General features: G+C 39.9%; 1 protein-coding gene across 1 annotated transcript in view; it reads right to left on the reverse strand.

The window, feature by feature from the left end:
- Window positions 1-8,208: 8,208 nt before the first annotated feature.
- The window catches only part of cspg4 (chondroitin sulfate proteoglycan 4), a 45,414-nt gene continuing 34,108 nt past the window's right edge, over window positions 8,209-19,514 (reverse strand). Inside the window, 6 exon segments of the mRNA XM_027004064.2 lie at window positions 8,209-12,990; window positions 13,195-13,378; window positions 14,346-14,506; window positions 14,926-15,057; window positions 15,709-15,907; window positions 18,244-18,420. Coding sequence (XP_026859865.2) covers window positions 11,144-12,990; window positions 13,195-13,378; window positions 14,346-14,506; window positions 14,926-15,057; window positions 15,709-15,907; window positions 18,244-18,420 — 2,700 coding nt within the window. The 3' untranslated portion in view covers window positions 8,209-11,143.

The raw sequence follows: 19,514 nt of genomic DNA on the forward strand, positions 1-19,514 counted from the left end.
ACACAATGTTTGCTTTTTCTTTTGGTTCTTTTTTTTTTAAAAGGAAAGGGGGGGTGGTGTTAAAATTTAAAAAGGGGGGGGTTCACATCTTTCACATATTTTTCGTATCTATTACTGCTTTATATATATATATATATATATATATATATATATATATCCTCACATTATAAATTTCCCTTGTCAATATTATATATTGTAATTTTTCCACAAATAATGTAAATGTAAACACTCATACATAACTACATAAATTAGGTGTCAAGTTATTTTAAAGCTATTCTATTTTGATTGAAGGTAAGAGATCTATAAAATCTATCAGACTTCCAATTCACTAATATATATTTCTTGGCAGCTATACCAACTGGCAATACAAAGTACTTAAAATGTGAAACATTAACAAGGTCACATCACTTAACAACCAAATACTGGGATCAGAATTAAAGCTTGTATTGATTACTTCATATCTCACTTTGTGTATGAATTTCCAAAATTACTCCAGCACAGAACATCTCCAGAGCATATGAATCATCATTATTGACTTTTGTTCTACTTTAATTTTGCAAAGGTATTTATGTACAGCAACCTTTATTCAGAACAGAGTGATATTTAATGGTTGACTCTTTTTGCATTTGAAATTCATAGCTGGTGTTTTTTTTGGGTTTTTTTTCTAAAATTTGAATTCAGTATTTCTTGTCAGGTGGCAGTATCAGAGCAGCAGAATGAGCTCTATAGACACGCCTACATGCCCACAGCCACAATACATATTGAATTGAGGTTATGGATATCAAACATTCTAGAAAAAGCTTAGCCTGTTGGGATGGATTTTAGCCTGAAATATGTATGGTTTTTCATTGTTATTAAAATGCATAATGAGTCTATATAATTTTTCAGATTCTGTGTGTGGAAGTAAAAAACTGTCTAAAATTATTCTGCTGTCAGTTATGTAAACATGAAAATGAGAGGTGGATGATCAAGATGGAAAACGTCTGGCTACTGGACTCCACATTAGCTTTGGACACGCCCTCCAAATGCAGCAGCTTTCTGCATAAGAAAACAACAGCCTTAGCTCCTCCCCTGGCCCCTCCCCTGATCCCGCTATTGGTCATGGGGCTGGAGTGAAATCCCAGAAGAGACAACAGCCACTTCCTCAGAACACTGAGTGCACATTCCTCACATTCTGTCTGACCTCCACAAACAACATTCCAGCTTGGGAAAAGGCACTTTATTTCTCCATGATGTCTCATCTCTTTTTTTTGTCTGTCTGTCTGTCTCTCTCTCTCTCTCTCTCTCTCTCTCTCTCTCTCTCTCTCTCGCTCTCTCTCTCTCTCTCTTTCTACTCTCTTTCTATACTCAGATTTAGATTCAGCATCTATCAGAGCAGAGCTGGTTATATTTCCAGCACAGTGGAGACTCAGCAGAGATACATCCAGATACTTGTCAGGTCAAGTTTGTATTGCAGACTATTCATGCAATGCATGCAAGATACATTAGGAGAGAGACCTAGGACAGGCCAACAGAACAAGATGCAATGTTCCACTGACCAGTCATTTAAAGAAAGAAAAAGAGAGACTACTAACCCAGTATATAGATCCTTCTATTTTAAGAGAGTTATGTGAGAGCACCTTGTCTAAACCTAAAAGGAAAAGGAAAGCTGTGGTCCAAAAGTCAGGAATCTGTTAGTGGGAACTGCACACAATCATATCAGTTAATTTGAGCTATTTCCTACCCATGTGACCCTAACATTTTGACAACAGGATGCACAAATGGGCTTTGCATGCATTGACAGACACTGGCTACCATCAGGGTAGTTACAGCTTTAGAGCTCAGGTTTTAGATCGACATGAAGACAGCCGCAACATGAGCATGGATGTGAAGTCTTGACATGACTTTCATATCAGTTCCTAAGGGCAACATCTACTAAGAGAAGGCTCCTTTTAAGGGTGTCAGCACTGCATTTAGAAGTTTTCTCCATGTCTGATTATATAATTGATGTTTCTCTTGATGATCTTTGGCTGATATAATATTGTTTAAGGGGAGAAGGGGTGTGTTTGTTATGAGTACCAGAAAGAGAGTGAGTGAAAGAGAAAGAGAAAGGAAGTGAGAGAGAAAGAGAAAGAGAGGGAGTGAGAGAAAGAGAAAGGGAGTGAGAGAAAGGGGAGAGTGTGAGAAAAAGAGAAAGAGAGGGAGTGAGAGAAAGAAAGGGAGAGAGAAAGAGAGAGGGAGAGGGAGAGAAAGAGAAAGAGAGGGAGTGAGAGAAAGAGGGAGAGTGAGAGAAAGAGAAAGAAAGAGAAAGAGAGAGAGTGAGTGAAAGAGAAAGAGAAAGGAAGTGAGAGAGAAAGAGAAAGAGAGGGAGTGAGAGAAAGAGAAAGGGAGTGAGAGAAAGGGGAGAGAGAGAAAAAGAGAAAGGGAGTGAGAAAGAAAGAGAGGGAGACAGGGAAAGAGAAGAAGTGAGAGAAAGGGAGAGAGGGAGAGTGAGAGAAAGAGAAAGAGAGTGAGAGAAAGAGAAAGAGAAAGAGGGAGAGTGAGAGAAAGAGAGAGAGAGAGAGTTGCGAGTGCATACTAGTTCCTCCGCCCAGTGTGTTGGTGAATTCTTTCTGTCTGTGGTTCTAAGTGTTCCAGGATGGGGAAAGAGATCGAGGAGAGAAAGAGAGGAAAGAGAAAGATATTACCTGTAATTAGACTGCTGATCCAAAGTTTCACAAATACAGACAGAAAATACACAAGATGGCCAAAAGTATGTGGACACTTGACCATCATCCCATTCTTACTGGACAGCTCATTCCAAAACCTTAATATGGAGTTGACCCTCAGCTCTATTTCTAGCTATAACAGCTTCCACTCTGATGATGCTGCAGTGTGTCTGTGTGAATTTGCACCCGTTTAGTCAAAAGAATATTTGTGAGGCCAGGGACTGATGTTGAACGAGGTTTGGTTCACAGTCAGTGTTTTAATTTATTTCAAAGGTGTTCACTAGGGTTGAAGTCAGAGTTCTGTGCAGGCCACTGAAGTTCCTCCACAGCCACCTCATCAGAGCATGTCTTTATGGGCCTTACAATGTGGAGAAGGTCACAGTCATGCTGGAATACGAAAGGAAAGCATAGGGAAGCATATAAATAATTATCTGAAATATCTTTGTATGCCGTAGCATTAACATTACCCTTCACCGGAACTAAGGGGCCTATCTCAAACCCTGAAAAACAACCTCAGGTCAATATCCCTCCTCCACCAAACTTTACTGTTTGGACTGTGTATTCAGGTAGGTAGTGTTCTCCTGGCATCCACTAAACCCAGATTCATCTATCAGATTAGCAGATAGTGAAGCGTGGAAGCTAGAGAACAAATTTCGTCTACTCCTGAGTCCAGTGGCGTCATGCTTTACACCACTCCAGTTGACACTTGGCTTTGTGTATAGTGAGCTTGGGCTTGGGAAACCCATTTCATAAAGTGCCTGACACAGAGTTCTTGTGCTGATGTCGTTTCCAGTAGCAATCAGGAGCTCCGTAGTAAGCCTTTGCAGTTGACAAGGGCAGATCTGGCATAGCTGAAATTTCATAAACTGACTTGTGACAAAGATGGCATCCTCAGACAGTGCCATGTTTAAATTCACTGAGCTCTTCAATATGACAATTATACTGCAAGTGTTTGTCTCTGGAGCTTGCATGAATGACTATGTGCTTAATTTTAAACACCTCGTAGATATTGGCAGGGCAAACATCTGCACTTAATAATTGAGGGGTGGTGTATTAAAATACATTAGAACACATAAATTAAAGGTAAATTACAGATGAAAAAACAGTGTTTGTGTAAGAGTCTACCAGGAATGCTGCTTGCAGCAAGCATAACCTACTGTACACAGCTGAAACGTGGTGGCGTTGACTCTCCCATACTCACAGGCCAAGCCCCACAGTCTTATTCCAGAGTCCATCGCCCTCTCTGTACATGTAGCCAAGTGGAAAACAGCCACCATCATTCAGAGGGGGTGACAACATGCCCTGGATCAAAGGCCCGCTGTCGGTCTCTCCTCAGGGCGTCTGCCCTGACTATTTCCTGCCGGTCTGGTGTTTCGCTCTGGGTGCTAGACACATGAGATTGGGTGGTGTTTAGCTTGGAATGCTTGGCCTCGGCCACGCCATTGGTCATCCACTCTGTTGCAAATGTACATTGCCATGACAATAGTTTTCCCTCCAGAGAGGGCAGAGTCATGAAATGACTATGTTGAGTTATGCCATCTTCATTTAGGGTCTTAAGAGACACTGTCTTGCTGTTTACGGGGGAAGTGTGCAGGATACTGTAGGCTTAGGTAGTAACCAAATATATTTAACAGGATATAATCAGGACAGAAAAAAGGTAACGATTCCATTGAAGTTATAAAGATTCTATCAGACAAAAGAGCAGTAATTAGATTACTGGTACATTTTAAATGGTGATTAATAGCTGGATTAAATTGCAACTTAAAGATCACGTACTCTTTTTAAAAAAAATTTTCTTTCCTTCTGAAGGGTTCCCATGTTACACTGCAACAGCAACAGCGTAGAATGTTTTGAGTTTTTCTGAAGATGAATTGTGGATTACTGGAGTTCAAACAGCCAGCCACGGACATTCTTTTGCTATATCCCATAATCATTATGAGATGATCATCTCCTGCTGCCTATACACTAGCTATAATGCAGTGAGTGAAGAGATGTCACCCGGATCACGATCCACTTTTCAAGATATGCCCACTTCTCAATGTGAGTAATATCCTCTGCAAGTTTTTAAAATAAACAAAATCGTGGGAGAGTGTTTAGGCGGTATATTCCAAGAATTGGAACGGTTCAGTATGAAAAACTTTGTTCTCACCAGTCCCAAAACTATAGCCAAGCTGTCTGAAATGTTTACACTGGTGGAGCCTACCAACGTGATAGGAGTGTAGGGACCAGCCATTCTGTAGCAAAAGACCTTTTGTTGTTAAAGGGACAACTTTTATGGTCTTTTGTTGTTAAAGGGACAACTTTTATGTCCTAAATGCTCATGAGGCTGCAAAGAGCAAATACAGCAAAACCTCCATCTCTGCTTCAGCCCTGCCTGCTCTTCCACACAGAGAGGAACAGGCCAGGCTGTAGAGAGGAGGGTTTACAATACACGCTACTCTTCAGATCTTTCTTCAGACATGGTAGGCTTTGGATCATCATAAGTATTTATTTTCACAATAGTTAATTTTTAATTTTTTAATTTTTTAAATAAATCTGTACAAATACCCAAGATTACATTTATTTGTCTATATCACAAATCTATACAAAGGTTCAGATGATATATTTATTGTGTTTCTCTGTTCAAAACTACACAATAAATATATATACTAACAATCTGATTATCTATTAATTGTATGTTTTTGATTTATTCTGATTAAAATTTGGTTCAATTTGACTACAGGGACAGTCCAGAGTCAGTCCTTTAAGGAAGGCACACCAAGAACTACTACTCTGTCCTCTGTTTAAGACAGCAGCAGTATTGTTTTATTTTCTGACACATGAAGGAAAGTTCTTTTCCCAAGCAAGTTATCCTGCATGCATATTACTATTTATTATTATGTAGGTCAATTGTATGTCTTTCATGAATGTATATTGGTATATTACCATTGTAATTATGTAGAGGTAATATAAACATGGTTGCATTACATATATTAATATTTATTTAGGTTACAGATACATTTTTAACAGGTATTCAGTTATTTGTAATAGGCTAAATTTTTAAAACAACCCTCCCAACCCTGAAGATATGTAAAACAATGCTGCAAAGCAGCAGTGAACTGCAGTCAGTTCAAACATGTGTGGCTCCTCCCTGTGCATCAGACTTACTTCAGGAAAAACAGAACCGATTACCTGCAGCATAGCAGTGTTTGGGCACAATGACCAACTAACTGGTCATCCATCTTTGCCATCTGTAAAGGAGTATGAAACATTTGGCAGTGACTGACAAGCCAGTGGTTACCCTGGTTAAGATGGTGATAAGTTTCAAGACCAGGCCCACTTCACTGGTGTCCCAGTGGCTTGTGGCAGCACACACACCACACACTCACACGAGCACAGTGGTTTGTACACATCTGATCATAGGGCAGCTGGTGCTGTTAATTCAAGAAAAACAGCCTGGCTGTATCTGAGTGATCTCTGGGCCCTGCAAGTCACTGCAGTGCCTGCGGGATATCTGCTGTTCGTCATGGTGAGTGAGAGAATGCGCCTTTGTTCCTTTCTGAATGAATGTGGGTCCAGTGTTTGACCTTGAGGCACTCTCTGAACCTCAGTGATTTCTCTGCAAAATGTCCCACACAGGCACATTGCACAAGCCTTGGTTTCATGAGTAGACTCTACAATGCTCAGCAGCTGCTCTGAAATGCACTGTCATATGTTTTAGCTCTGGATAGAGCTATAGGCCAAATTTAACAGCTGTGTGCTGAACTGTCCAATGAAATCCTCATGGTTACCCATTTATGCTGCATATTTAGAGGGACACTTATTATATGATGTCCATGAGTTCTTTCTTCTTTAATCACAAAATGACATTGGATATTTCTTTGAACCATCAGCTGACTTTTTGCCATCTTATAAACATGAACACAAACCATAAAAAGCACAGCCACATGTCCCACGAATGACCCTTTGCACTAACCTGACGTGAGGCTGGCAGGGAGTGAGCAAGACGCGAGGTGACAAAGACGTTTCTTTATTCTCTGTTGCAGAAGAATTCCAATGAAAAAGCAAAGTGGCGAACTGGCTAGAAAGCACAAAACAAATGTAAAACACACTGGCAGTAATACTTGAGGTGCGGAGATGCTGAAGAGCAGCAGTAAACTCTGAGCATCATCTCAGGCATGGTACAGGGGAGCAACATGCAGCGCTGGAGGAGACTACCTTTGGGCTTAAATAGGGGAGAAAACAAGCGAGGCAAAACAAGACACAGGTGCTCGTGTTCAGTAATCAAGTGATTAGGAACAGGGCAGGTATGGTGTGTGTTTATGTGTGTGTGTGTGGCAGTGTGCCTGGCACACCATGACACCTGACATCATTTGTCACACAAGAAGAAGAAAAGGTCACCATACCTTATATAAGTCTATTGTCTGGATTCTCATCTAGATGATCTCAGGTGAATGCGCTCATCTCTGATGCTAAGGTGCAGTAAATCCTCCCATAAGCACACTGGGGCTTTGGGTCTGATGAGCAGGTAATATCCAAGATCTCAAACTATATTTCAGACATTTCTGTTTTACCTCCTCATTCTAGAGAATAATATATCCCCTAAGAAGCCAATGGTAAGTTAAAACATTTCCCAGCAATCACAGATGAGTTAATACTGGTTGTTTGGTCCTTCTATAAGAAAAAAGACCAAAGTCAACAACATAAAATATGAAAAATTGAGAAAGAAAATCTGCACACAAGTTTCACAACCCATCATTTTCTTTTTTATAGTTAAAAAAAAGTTTCACTTAATTATCATGCCATTTCTCTGAATAGATCTCCTTTTACACATGGCATGCTTCGCTCATACTTTTTTCTTTTCTTTGGCAGGGCACATTTGCTGCAGCTGACACCAATTCTGATTGGCTGGATGTGATACAGTCAGTGGTCAGCTGTTTCCAAGATTTACAGCTGCTGATCCTTCATTAACTGTAACTCTTAACACAGCCAAAATAGTCTTCAGCGCAGTTATATTATTTTAATTTGAGACATGTGGTGTGGTTTTACCTCTGTAAACCTTTAGAGGTACATCTACACATTTAAAATGTGTTCTCGATTTGAAAAAAAAAAATCTAAAGATAGTATTTATTTTGCTTGGACAAATGCACTGTAAAATGCACCAGCACATTTGTGCAGTTAGAGATGCATGTGGATGGATACAGTAGAACGTGCATGATGATTCTTAAGCAAACAGAAGGCTTAAAAATGCAGTGAGAGAAAATGCCGTCTGTAGGAAAAAATGAGTGCAGATACTGGGCATGTTAAACGCTGACGAATGAATACTTGTTTCATAGTTGAAAAGTTTCACATGCACACTTGCACCATCTGCTGTTTACTAAGTGATTAGCAGACAACAGTGTTCATCTCTTCAAATCCATGAGTCTCCCTTTTAATTTTTTTAAATAATTTTTATTATACAGAATATAATAAATAATATACAAAATTTAAATATTTTATTGTATATAACTCATTTTTATTTATTAAACTGATAGAACTGTTTTAAGGAATTATCATGTTATTCAAAAGTTTACAAAAGGTCATGGCAATAATTTCCATAAAATCTTTTTTATTTATTTTAGTTTTTAATGGATGTAATTAATTATTTTTTTTGCAAAGGATGCAAATGTCTGTCATTTTTCAAAACATTTTGGAAAACAAATGTAAAAGTACATAAAGCCTAAAATGAAACTAGATCAATAGATCAATCTGCTTAATTGGTAAATAAGTAATACATACCACACTCAAGCTGGAGTGCACTAGACGCAAGTGCAGAACACAAATTTGTCCAAGTTTAGCCAGCCTGGGAAAAACATGTTCTTTAAGAGTTAATGTTATCCAAAAACAATACCAAAACAAACAAACAAAAATAATATCACAACAGACACAAAACAAACAAACAAACATGAAAACAAAATCTGGTATCTTTGTTTGGGTATAGAGATTGTTCAGTTCCACTTTTTAAAGAATGAACAAAATTTATAAACCTAAATCCTGAGTTATTTTATAGTGTGTAATTAAATTATATCTAATGTTCCAATCAGCAAATTATTGTTTTTAAAGTGAGGTGCATCAACACTTATTGGAGACACTAGCAACTTTAAAATTCCTTACAGAATGCAATGAACTTGGACAGAAAAAAATCTAATAATTTCTACTAATTTCTCTCAAAAAAAGGAATAGTCCCTATTGGTCTAGCCCCAAATGCCATGTTAAAAAGAAATTAAATTATAATAGTTTGATTCTGCTTTAATAATGAAAACAATTTCTGGACCAATGTATGTACATGTGAAATCTTACAGTTAAAAAGGAGGAAAGCATAACTGTCTCCCAATGAACCAAATGCATAGAAGTAATAGGACATTATCCTCAGAATAAACTGTCCTTAATTTCACAACCTTTATCAAAGAAAACCTGAAATGATAAATATTTTTCTATATATATTTGGAAAACTTCCATTCAATATCGTCTTCATACCTAACATTCTTCAACATTATCTTATGATGAATATGATAAAAATATGACAGAAAAATCTATACCACCTAATGAAAATGATTTGAGAATGTATAAATGTATAATCCATGGGTCAATTTACTACTGATTACTACTACTGAAGTTATTGAGGTGGTTCAGGGTAAAGCAAGTCCACTGGGCAGACAGAGACCTCCACGCCTACATTTCTGGCTGAGATGCTCTCTAAAATGTATACATGGAAGTGATATATTTTACAAAATAAATCATCAGGAAAGTGGAAGTCTCCAAGCACAGTTGAGAAAAAAGCAAAGTCACTTGACAGAACCATCTAAGTTGGATCAGAACTCAGACACGACCTCAGGGACCAGGAATGTATCATGACTGGTAATGTTAAAATTATAAAACACACATTTATACATTTTACACCCTCTTGAAATACACTGCCGCAGGATTCTTATTACCAATGTCACATATTTTCCTGTGTCTAAAGATATAAATGCATTTTCTCTAGAAGTGGGATTTGAACACTAATTTTCCAAAGAGCTCCATTTCACTTGTGGAAATAAAACCAGTAATTGAGAATAATGACCTCAACTTCAGCTTCCTGACAGCCAAGAGGGATGTAGTTAACACAGACAGTGCTGACTCACTTTCTGTCTGTGGCTTCAGTAATGTATACTTCACGAAATTGTTCAGTGCCTTAAGTCAGTCCAGTGGATATATGTAGAAAATCTCAGATGGGTCAGCCACACGACAGAAGCACAGAGGGGATTATAGTACAATGTGCTGCAGATTAAATATTACAACAATATCATATCTGAAGAATATATATATCTCCCCCGAAACATATATTGAAATTTTTTGCTTTTTAATCATGACACAATCTAATATGAATTTAGTTAATATGGCTGAGAATCAAATGACTTTACAAAACTATTTAATTTATTTCACAAAAATACTGTGGGCATGATGAGGACAAAAGCACATAATTTATATAAAACTCTAAAATGTATTATTATTTTCTAAGTTAATATAAACAAAACTACAAATTATTTTATGGCAAAAATCTGTTAACGATTAAAAAAAGTTTTTTTTCAAACATATAAGGCTATGTTCATGTCCAAAAATTAAATCAAAAGTTAGGAAAATTATTTAAAGTCTAGATCAGATGAATTGCATAATTTCTCCAACTATTTGAAGATCACTACACAAATATTTCTGACAAACTGTGCTTTGACTGAAGGACAACTTCAGCATTTTTGCAAATAACCTCATGATTTACTGAGAGTAATCACATCAAAAATATATAAAAATTTCAATGAGCAAGAGAGATTTAATTCTGTATGAGTTAAGTCACTGGAATAGATACATAAGCACAAGTAGACACTAGCCCTAACTGCATGTTTAATACAGGTATTTTATGCAAGTTCTTATGAATTTATAATTGCGAGATCATATTAATTGTAGCTGACCAGATAAAAAATATCAGTTTTGATATCAGATTTGTGTGACCAAACAAAACAGAGCTACCAGAAAAAACTGCACCTCATTTTCCACTAATTACCATTTGTTGCTCCACTGAGGGTTAGGTGTTTGAAAAAGTGAGAAAAAACAAACATAAGTATAGCTTACATTTGTGAGGTGATGCAATCTTCACTATAAAGATCTTCTTCATTGTCACTATAAAGATGATCTACTAATGTAGAAAACCCTGAAAACCCAGTTTATGGGAGATGTGTCTACATGCACTGCCTGCATCACAATGAAGGGAAGAAAAGCACAATTATTTGCCACAATGTTGATATTCTCCTAGAACACTAGTATGGCTAAAGACCTTTATAACACTATTAGGAATGATGTGAAGAAGCTCCCATACACATTCTCAAAGTCCTGTGTGTACGAATGCCAATATACACTCATCATCAAAAGAATATGACAAAAGAGAGTTCTAATTTCTGTCTCTCTCATACCCAGTACTGGTTTTTTTTCAGGACTGGGTTTGTTGTCCGACAGTGTTGCAGTAATTCAGGATCTGCCTCTTTGGATTCCATGTTTGACATGGGGATATTGTTGGCTGGATCCGTTTTCCGGAAGGTTTCCTGGCTTACCTCTCCATTCTTCGGTTTGGCGGCTGCTGTCTGGACATTGTGCTTCCCTGTCTTGTTACGTCTCACCAAATAGTACACCAGTAGACCAGCCAGGAGCAGTAGAGCGAGGATGACTAAGATGGGGATAAGAACAGCCCATAGAGAGTTTCGCCTATAAACAGGAGACCTGTGAGAGCCAGTGGAGGCTGTGGTAGGGCCCATTCCATATGGCCATTCCCCGTCTCCTCTCCCCATGGAGTCAGGCTGGTCAGCCTTACTCTTCTCATTGCTAGACTCAGCAGGGGGAACTTTTAGGATTGTGGCATTGTAGACCACTGCAGGGTCATAGGGAGCTGTCTTAAACGAGAGAATACACTCTGCAGGAAGAACTCCAGGTGCTCTGAGGAGGAAGCGAGCCTCATCCTGGCTCTGATCCTGATCTTGCCCTTTGCCCCTTGGACCCTGGGTGGTATTCAGAACCTCTAGAGCTACCCGTCCCTCATCCAGGTCTCTCTGTGTGAAGGACTTGACAAGCTGGCCTTCTGCCGCCCCTCCTCTCCTCACGAATCTCGCTCCTCTTGGTTGCTGGGTCACGCTGAAGGTTGGAGATGTTCTGGTTTTGTTGGCAAGTGGGGTGGCATCTAAAAGCTTTCTGTCAACCAGGACTGTAGCACCTTGTGGTAGCAGTGGATTCTTGGCAACATTTGCTAAAGGCTTTACAGTGATGTTGAGAGCAAAGGAAACATTAGCAGCTCTGCTTCGGGCCACAAAAGCAAAGGTGTCATTAGAGGAAGTGGACTTGACAAAGCGGACACTCACCCTGCCCTCCTTGATCTGCTTTTGGGTGAAGGCAGAGGTTGGCTGCCTGTCCACCATCACTGTTGCATACATAGGGACATTTGTGATCTTATAAAGCACGTCCTCCTCTATGGGCCCTCCTGTAGAAGCTTTCAACATGCCCTCTGTGATTGGTGTTTCATCATCTCCTTGCTTCACATGGATCTCCTGCACTTTGCTCAGCACAAGCTTCTTTGCCAGGATGCCAATGTGCAATGTATGCGGCTCAGTGCGATGCTTCCCGTCAGAGACAGTGAACTCCATGAAGCCATCGGACAAGCTGCCATCACTTATGAATGCTACCCGGGCCATGTTCACATCCTCCTGCGTGAACTGCTGGATCCTGTTCCCAGTGTCCATATAAATCACATAACCATTGGTGGGGCTCTTCGAGATGGTAAATGTCACCTCATCTGGCCCGCTGTCTTGGTCGATGGTGTTGAGGTACTGCTTTGACAGCACGGTGGTGGAGCCCTGTAGGGCCTCAAGCAGCAGGTCTAGGCTGACCAGCTCTGGAGGGCTGGAGTCTCGTCGTCTGATGGAGATCAATAATATCTCCTCCAGCACCACGGCTCCTGGCGCGGCCTGAGGTGAGCGCCCACTGGGGTTTAGGCGCACGCGGAAAGAGAAGCTGTCTGAGGGCGCCCCCGAGTCATCGTGGTAGTACTCCAGCTCCCCTCTTCTAATGTCCTCTTGCTGGAAGTAGGGGGCATCTCGGGTAAGATGAGTGGCCCCCAGCATGAGCCGGCCATGCATGGGGAACTGCTGCACCTCAAAAACGATGTCCTGCCCTGCTTGCTTCTCCTTTGGCAAACTCCCCAGCAGGTTAGATGCATCCAGAATAGAGCTGTCGATAACTTTAGACTGACCCTGCACCACTGACATACCTGAAATATGACCCCAGAGCAACACATCAGAAACATTTCAGCAAGAAACTGGGTGGCATTCAGACAAGATCCTAAAGATGAACAGATATTCTTCATCCTGTTTGATGCCACAGAATTGCACAATTCATGAGTAAACAGAACGTCAAGTGGGGGTGTTTATATATGCATCTGACAGGCAAGTATTTGACGGAATCAGTGTGGTACCTTTGTTCTTCCACAGCTGTGAAGACACGTTGTGGTTGGCAGTGTAGTATGACACGATCACAGGGAGTGTGTGGAGAAGCTGTGCTGCTGGTGGAGCTGAGAGCTTGAGCTCGACGGTGTCTTTCACTAACCAGAAGGGCTCCGAGGGCATCTGGTGCTCATAATACACAGCATGAGCATCCAGCTGACAGATAAATATATAAACAAAATGGACAGATAAAATAATCTGTTTATTTAAGAGTCCTCCTATTTACATTGTGAATCAAAAGCCTCACCATCACATGTTGTCAAGCCATCCAGACCCTATTTTAAATAAAGTATAAAATAGACATTGGTCTACATCTTCTGTTTCTCAATATATCTCACACACTGAATCAATATGCCACCTTTCTATACTACTCTGACATTACTCAGAATTCTGAGTAACAGCATAAATGAGTCTGCATTGTTGCAGAAGCCTTTAAAGCCAAACTCTGATTCGACTTCTGTAACAATGCAGATCTGTTATTATGTGCACCTATAAAGTGTTTTTGGTGTAATTCAAACACTAGGAATTCCTTTTGCTTATTACAACTTTGTTTTAAATGCACTATATATAAGAAAAAGTATCATGTTTGTTTGCAAGTATTTTGTCCCATCTGTTGAATATATGGTTACAGTAGTACTTCTGTGAGTGGATTCCGAAGAACTGAGTAAAACCATAGTAGAGTTTTTGTTGTGTTGGACTGCAGAACTGGTTTCTGGGGTGAGCCTTCACTCTGAGATCATTCTGTCCTGAACTTGAACTCCTGCTGTTAATGTGCTATGGCATTTTAGTCCAGAATGGAATCCCAGACATCACACACTGATTCACAAATTTATTTGACTGGCATTCAATTGACTTTAGTTACAGAAAAGAGCAAATCATTCAGCTCTTTCAAATGACAGAAAATACAATTAAAAGCCTTCGGAAAAGGCTTGATTTTGATAGATTTAAGCAGTTAATGCTTAGTTGAGCCCTTTAGCAGTCATTAAAGACCCTTAAACGTACAACAGTACTCCCTGGTGGCTGGAGAAGGTTTAACATGAGTGTTTAAAATGACTTAGAAATACTAAAAGCATATTTATTTAAAACACACTGAAACAGTAATATGAATCTGAAATGAAGTCACCTCAGTTTGTGTGAAATTTGTAATTTCTTCAAACTGTCCACTGTGGTTGGGTTTAATGAGACGTCCAAGGCGTGGAGGCCTCATAAGAGAGTAGCTGATTTCATCTCCATCCTCACTGGTCACTGCTCGCAGGACATCCCCACTGATCACCTGTCTGGTGCCTGAGAGAACATTAGAGCAGATAAATAAGTAAGTAAGTAAATAAATAAATAAATAAATTCAATATAATATATATTCTATATACATATAATATACAGATGAACGAATATTTCATTTGTCGTGGTACCCTTAAAAGCACAGCATTTCATGTAGGCTAATGCCTACACTCCATGTTAAACTTTCTTTAACGTCTGCTCCTCCTCCATTTTATTTTCTGCCATGAGCCATGTACATAAAAAATATCACTGCACATTCATCAATGAGGAGGAATGGGGTGCTTTCAGCTTTCTTATCTCTAGTAAGAGAAGGACCCACAGGGCCACAGTGAGAGATGAGTTTGGACTCTGTGTGTCCCTGCCTGGGGTCTGTTCTGCTTTGCTGGGTTTAGCTGTGGAGAATGAGTTTGTCACAGGCAGCCCACCTGGGAAAACCAAAAGCTCGCCATGCGCTTCAACAGAGATGCTGAGCTGTCTGGCAGTGATGACAAAGTGGTGGAGAGGAGAGGTGTGGTCCCCGTCCGTCACTGTAAAGCTGAAACCACCAGATTCAGATCCTGAGGGGAGAAACAGTTTACGTTAGTCAAATATGTACGCTTAACAAATTCTCTGACACATCTGCTTTGAGGTTCTTTAGTCTGACTCAGGTAAGACCATCTCTCATCATTTCACTGGCTCTACATTCAACTAAAAATCTTTAAAAAAAAACTTTTTAAAAGTGGATGATTTTAGGTTACATTATGCAAGATAAGAGGCTACAGATAGTACTTAATATAATTTCTTCTGTGCCTTTTTGTGTTTTTTGAACCCTGTGCTGCCATTAAGATCCCTGTGAATTTTTAAACATTTTTTTTAAGCATGTATAGATTGTAACCAGAGCAGTACACTATCATTGCGACCCAATGGTGCAAACCACATATGCACTAGTTTGAGAATATTAGGCTTCAGCATCACTCTTGTGAACAGTCCTTTCCTACAACCTCAAATTTCTATAGAAGGCAATTACAAACAATGCTATACGATCAGAGGTCACTAAAATGGAAATTTTGCAATCATGCATATTTGGTCAAAATATCAAAATATTAAAATATATATCTACCAAAACTAATGTATTGTTAAAAACTCTTAGGATAAATCGTTTCATTGAGTGTAAAAGAGTGATAAAGGTATTTGATTAAGAAAGTGTAAGGACCTTTGTAATAGACTACCTTGATGGATGAAAATAACATCGCCGCTGTTGATCTGTGCTTGGGAGAAACTGTCAATGCTGTCATCAGGTGAATCTTTAAGAGCAACGATTCCATTGGTCGGTGCCTCTATGGTATAAACCAATTCTTCTGGAGGGGTATCCAAATCTTCTGTGCTCAGTGTTGCGCTCGTGATTTCTGATTCTTCACCAACAAGAACCTGGGGGCGTGGGGATGGTGAATGGGAGTGTTTTTAGTCGGGGGTTAGTTTGTGAGGTGAGAAAGAGAGAAACAAACAAGATTAGTAAACAAACAAACAAACAAACAAACAAACAAAAATCTGATCTAGAGGAAAATAAATCCCTAACAGTATTTGATAGTTTGTTGTGGGCCACAGCAACCTGGCGTGCTATCCAAAGATAACGCATGCTGCACTGGGGGACTAAGTTCTCAGCCTCGCTGGGCCCTAATGGACCCATAATGGCTGAGAAGCTGAATGGAACATTAATCGAAAGAACCGGAGCAGATCTCCCGAAAGAGTTTCTTAAATAGCGAGAGTCAGTGGGGAGAAGACATAGGCACGCACTGAAAGACTTATATTGATTTCCTCAACCTTGCTCTCCTCTGCTGTTTCCACCATGCTCTCTCCAGACAGTACCAGAGAGGAATGGAAGACCAAAACAAGCTGGCGGAGGAATCCAATTCACAATGCAGCAGCTAAACAAGATAAGCAAGGTCTACAAAGCAAGGTCTACAATTCCATTAACTTTTAGAGAAGCTTTTTCCACACCGTGCATGTTTCAAAAATTTATTTAAACACCATAAACAAAGTGCAATACCCTGTACAAAATGCTCATCTTGGCTGCCATTTAGTCTGTGGTAATGTGAGCTTTATGTAATTTATAGGTCAATGTGCCACGATCACCAGTGTATGTAAATTTTAAATGGACTCACTTATGCCCTCTAGTGCCTATGGGGAGCCTTGCATTGTATACCATTTCCTGAATGAAATTCATGTCATCTACCACGTGGTGGCAGTCTTAGTACATTTGTGCCCTGAAGCTTTGGCCAGTATAATTTTGGACCACAATTATCTTCCAAATTGTGTAGGAAATTGATGTTTCTTCATAATCGATGTGTAATGCATATAATATTGATTGGATGCTATCCAGCACATTTAATTTCAGCTCACAGGGGGAAGAGACCTGTGTTTGAGAGTGACTTAACAAGCCATTAAAGTGAGTAACAATCACTTTCTGATTTAAACTGCTGTGTCCCCTAGAGTTTTTAGTTACCACAGTGCTGAGCCTGCACATGCTGCTAATGTGTGTGTGTGTGTGTGTGTGTGTGTGTGTGTGTGTGTGTGTGTGTGTGTGTGTGAATTTGAGGGTGTGTTTATCTTTTGTATTTGTGTATGTGATGGGAACTTGGGGGGCTGATTGTAAAATGAGTCAAAGCTACACTCAAGTGAGAGAGCTGGAGAGAGTTCATAGAATAGATTGATGGGCTGCTGAGTGCGTGAGCGTGTGATTGGATGGAAGCTGTCTAATGAGTACCAGCTGGAATTTGACTGGGCAGGATCTGGAGCCTTGAGCCTGAGTCACCACCATGTTATTCATCATGTCTGATCATCTGCTGCAGGTCAGACAACACTGCAGCTCACTACTTTACATCAGCACATCAGAACAGCACATCAGAGAGGAAGAAGAGAGAGAGAGAGGATCTTTAAACTGGAATCATGCATTTAACTATTTATTATTTCCTCTTCTGCTTCTAGTTCTTGTTCTCTTTTCTTTTTGCTTCTTTTGTCGTGGTGACTTCAAGTATTCTTTCATGCTAATTACAGTTCTTTTCATGTAAATTATCATTAAAATATAGTAGAGTTCTTAATTTCCTTAATATTGCAAAGGTTAATTCATGTTGTTTTAAAATGAATGAATTAATATAAATAAATATGGTCATGCCAATAAAGCTTACTGAGTTGAATTGAGAGAGAAAGAGAGGAAGAATGACAGATTATCGATTTACTAAGAGAATCACAGGCAGCGTTATATTCCTAATGACTCTGTTTTTGTTTGGCTACTCATATGTGTGTGTCTGTGTGTGTGTGTGTGTGTGTGTGTGTGTGTGAGAGAGAGAGAGAGAGAGAGAGAGAGAGAGAGAGAGAGAGAGAGTATACAGTCTGTATATATGGAAAAAGACATATCATTATTTCGCATTTTGTGGGAAGTAACGATAACTTGTATTGGTTGGTTTTCTTATGCTCTCAAAAGCTGAATTCCTGCCACAGTCATGGTTTTTCCAAAAATATGAGTTACCCAAGGCGACATGAGACCACAGGCAACCTTAAAAAAAGAGGACACACTCATTTCCAGTTGCAAGAGATGAGCAGCTTCTTATTTTCCATCCCTGCATCCGTTCCAGAAAGCTTGCGGTCTCTGAGACACTCTTTAATTCTAGGGAGGCCCTCTGGTCATGAGGGACCATGAGAACACAGTGTGCTGGAGAGTAGTGAGCCGGGAGCAGGGAGCAAACAGCCTCAGCATTGTAGCCTACCTCCAGGCCGGCATTCTGCTGTAGCCATGGTGGCTCGTCATTAACGGGGACCACAGTGATGACAATGGTCATGGGGAAGCTGCGCCGGTTGATCTCGAAGGCTGAAGCGGACACTGTGAAACTGTCCTCTGTGGTCTCCGTGCTGTCGTGAAGGTAGAAGATCACACCATGTTGCACCTGTGCATGACAGAGGGACTTGGCAAATATGGTCGAATACAAAATAGTGTTTCAATGAATAGTTTTACAGCAAATAAGGCTGATAGTGTTACAATGAATAGTGTTACAGTGAATATGGTCAAAAGTCTCAAAAGTCTTAAACCAACTTGCAAACGTGTGCATGCAGATGTAGCAAATATGATAAAACCAGACCAATATGCACATACACACATATCAAATATGATCAGCATATCCAACTGATATGTACGCGTCTGCACACACAGACCCAGCTCAATACACTGAAACAGCAGACATACAATGCTTAACAATCTTATCTTAGGCCTTCATATTCACTTTAAAAGAACAATAAACTGATGTCTGTATTTATGCTCTCCATCACCCAGTACCCGTGACACAGCTTTTAAACAGTCACACACTTCCACTTAGTTCCTAATAGTATGTGGTGCTCTAATAGTAATATGCAATTACAATGCATTCATGCAGATGCAAATGCTTATGTGTGTTCATTGCAGCCGTTTAGGGCTGGCCTGCTGCTGTGTTTTAGCCCCAGGCTACAGAACGCGCACACTGCTGTTTGTGTGTGTGTGCTCTAATGGGCTCCAGATGAGCGCCATCTCAACAAGGGCAACAGCTCACCATGCTTACTGATTGCAACTGTTCATTCGGCAAACTGGCAATTTTCTGGAGGAACCAGCTCCAACGTATTTTGGTTGTTCTGCATTCTGACTAACTTTGACTCTTTCTTGTGTGTGGTCCTGAAATCCAAGCAATGTTGTCTTTTCATTCTTCTGCCCAGCGTAATACTAGGTGCCTATTCTGTTTTCCACTGCGTAACTAAAACTACTGCAGTTTCTATGTGCCTGGTCTATGGCTCACCCACAATGAGCAACAGTATGAAAAGAACCACTGGTTCCACATGAACGAGTGGAATAATTCATGGTGATGTCAGATAATGAACATGATCCATGCCTCTTTCATTTAAAGAGACCATTATCCTTTGGTTTCTGAGTCTATCTGCTGTTTTCTCTCTCAGTATTGAACTCATTTAGAGCACTTCTGATGTCTGTCCACTATGCTGCACTACACAACAGAAA

This window comes from Electrophorus electricus, chromosome 2 (assembly GCF_013358815.1).
Source record: "Electrophorus electricus isolate fEleEle1 chromosome 2, fEleEle1.pri, whole genome shotgun sequence".
Lineage (NCBI taxonomy): Eukaryota > Metazoa > Chordata > Actinopteri > Gymnotiformes > Gymnotidae > Electrophorus > Electrophorus electricus.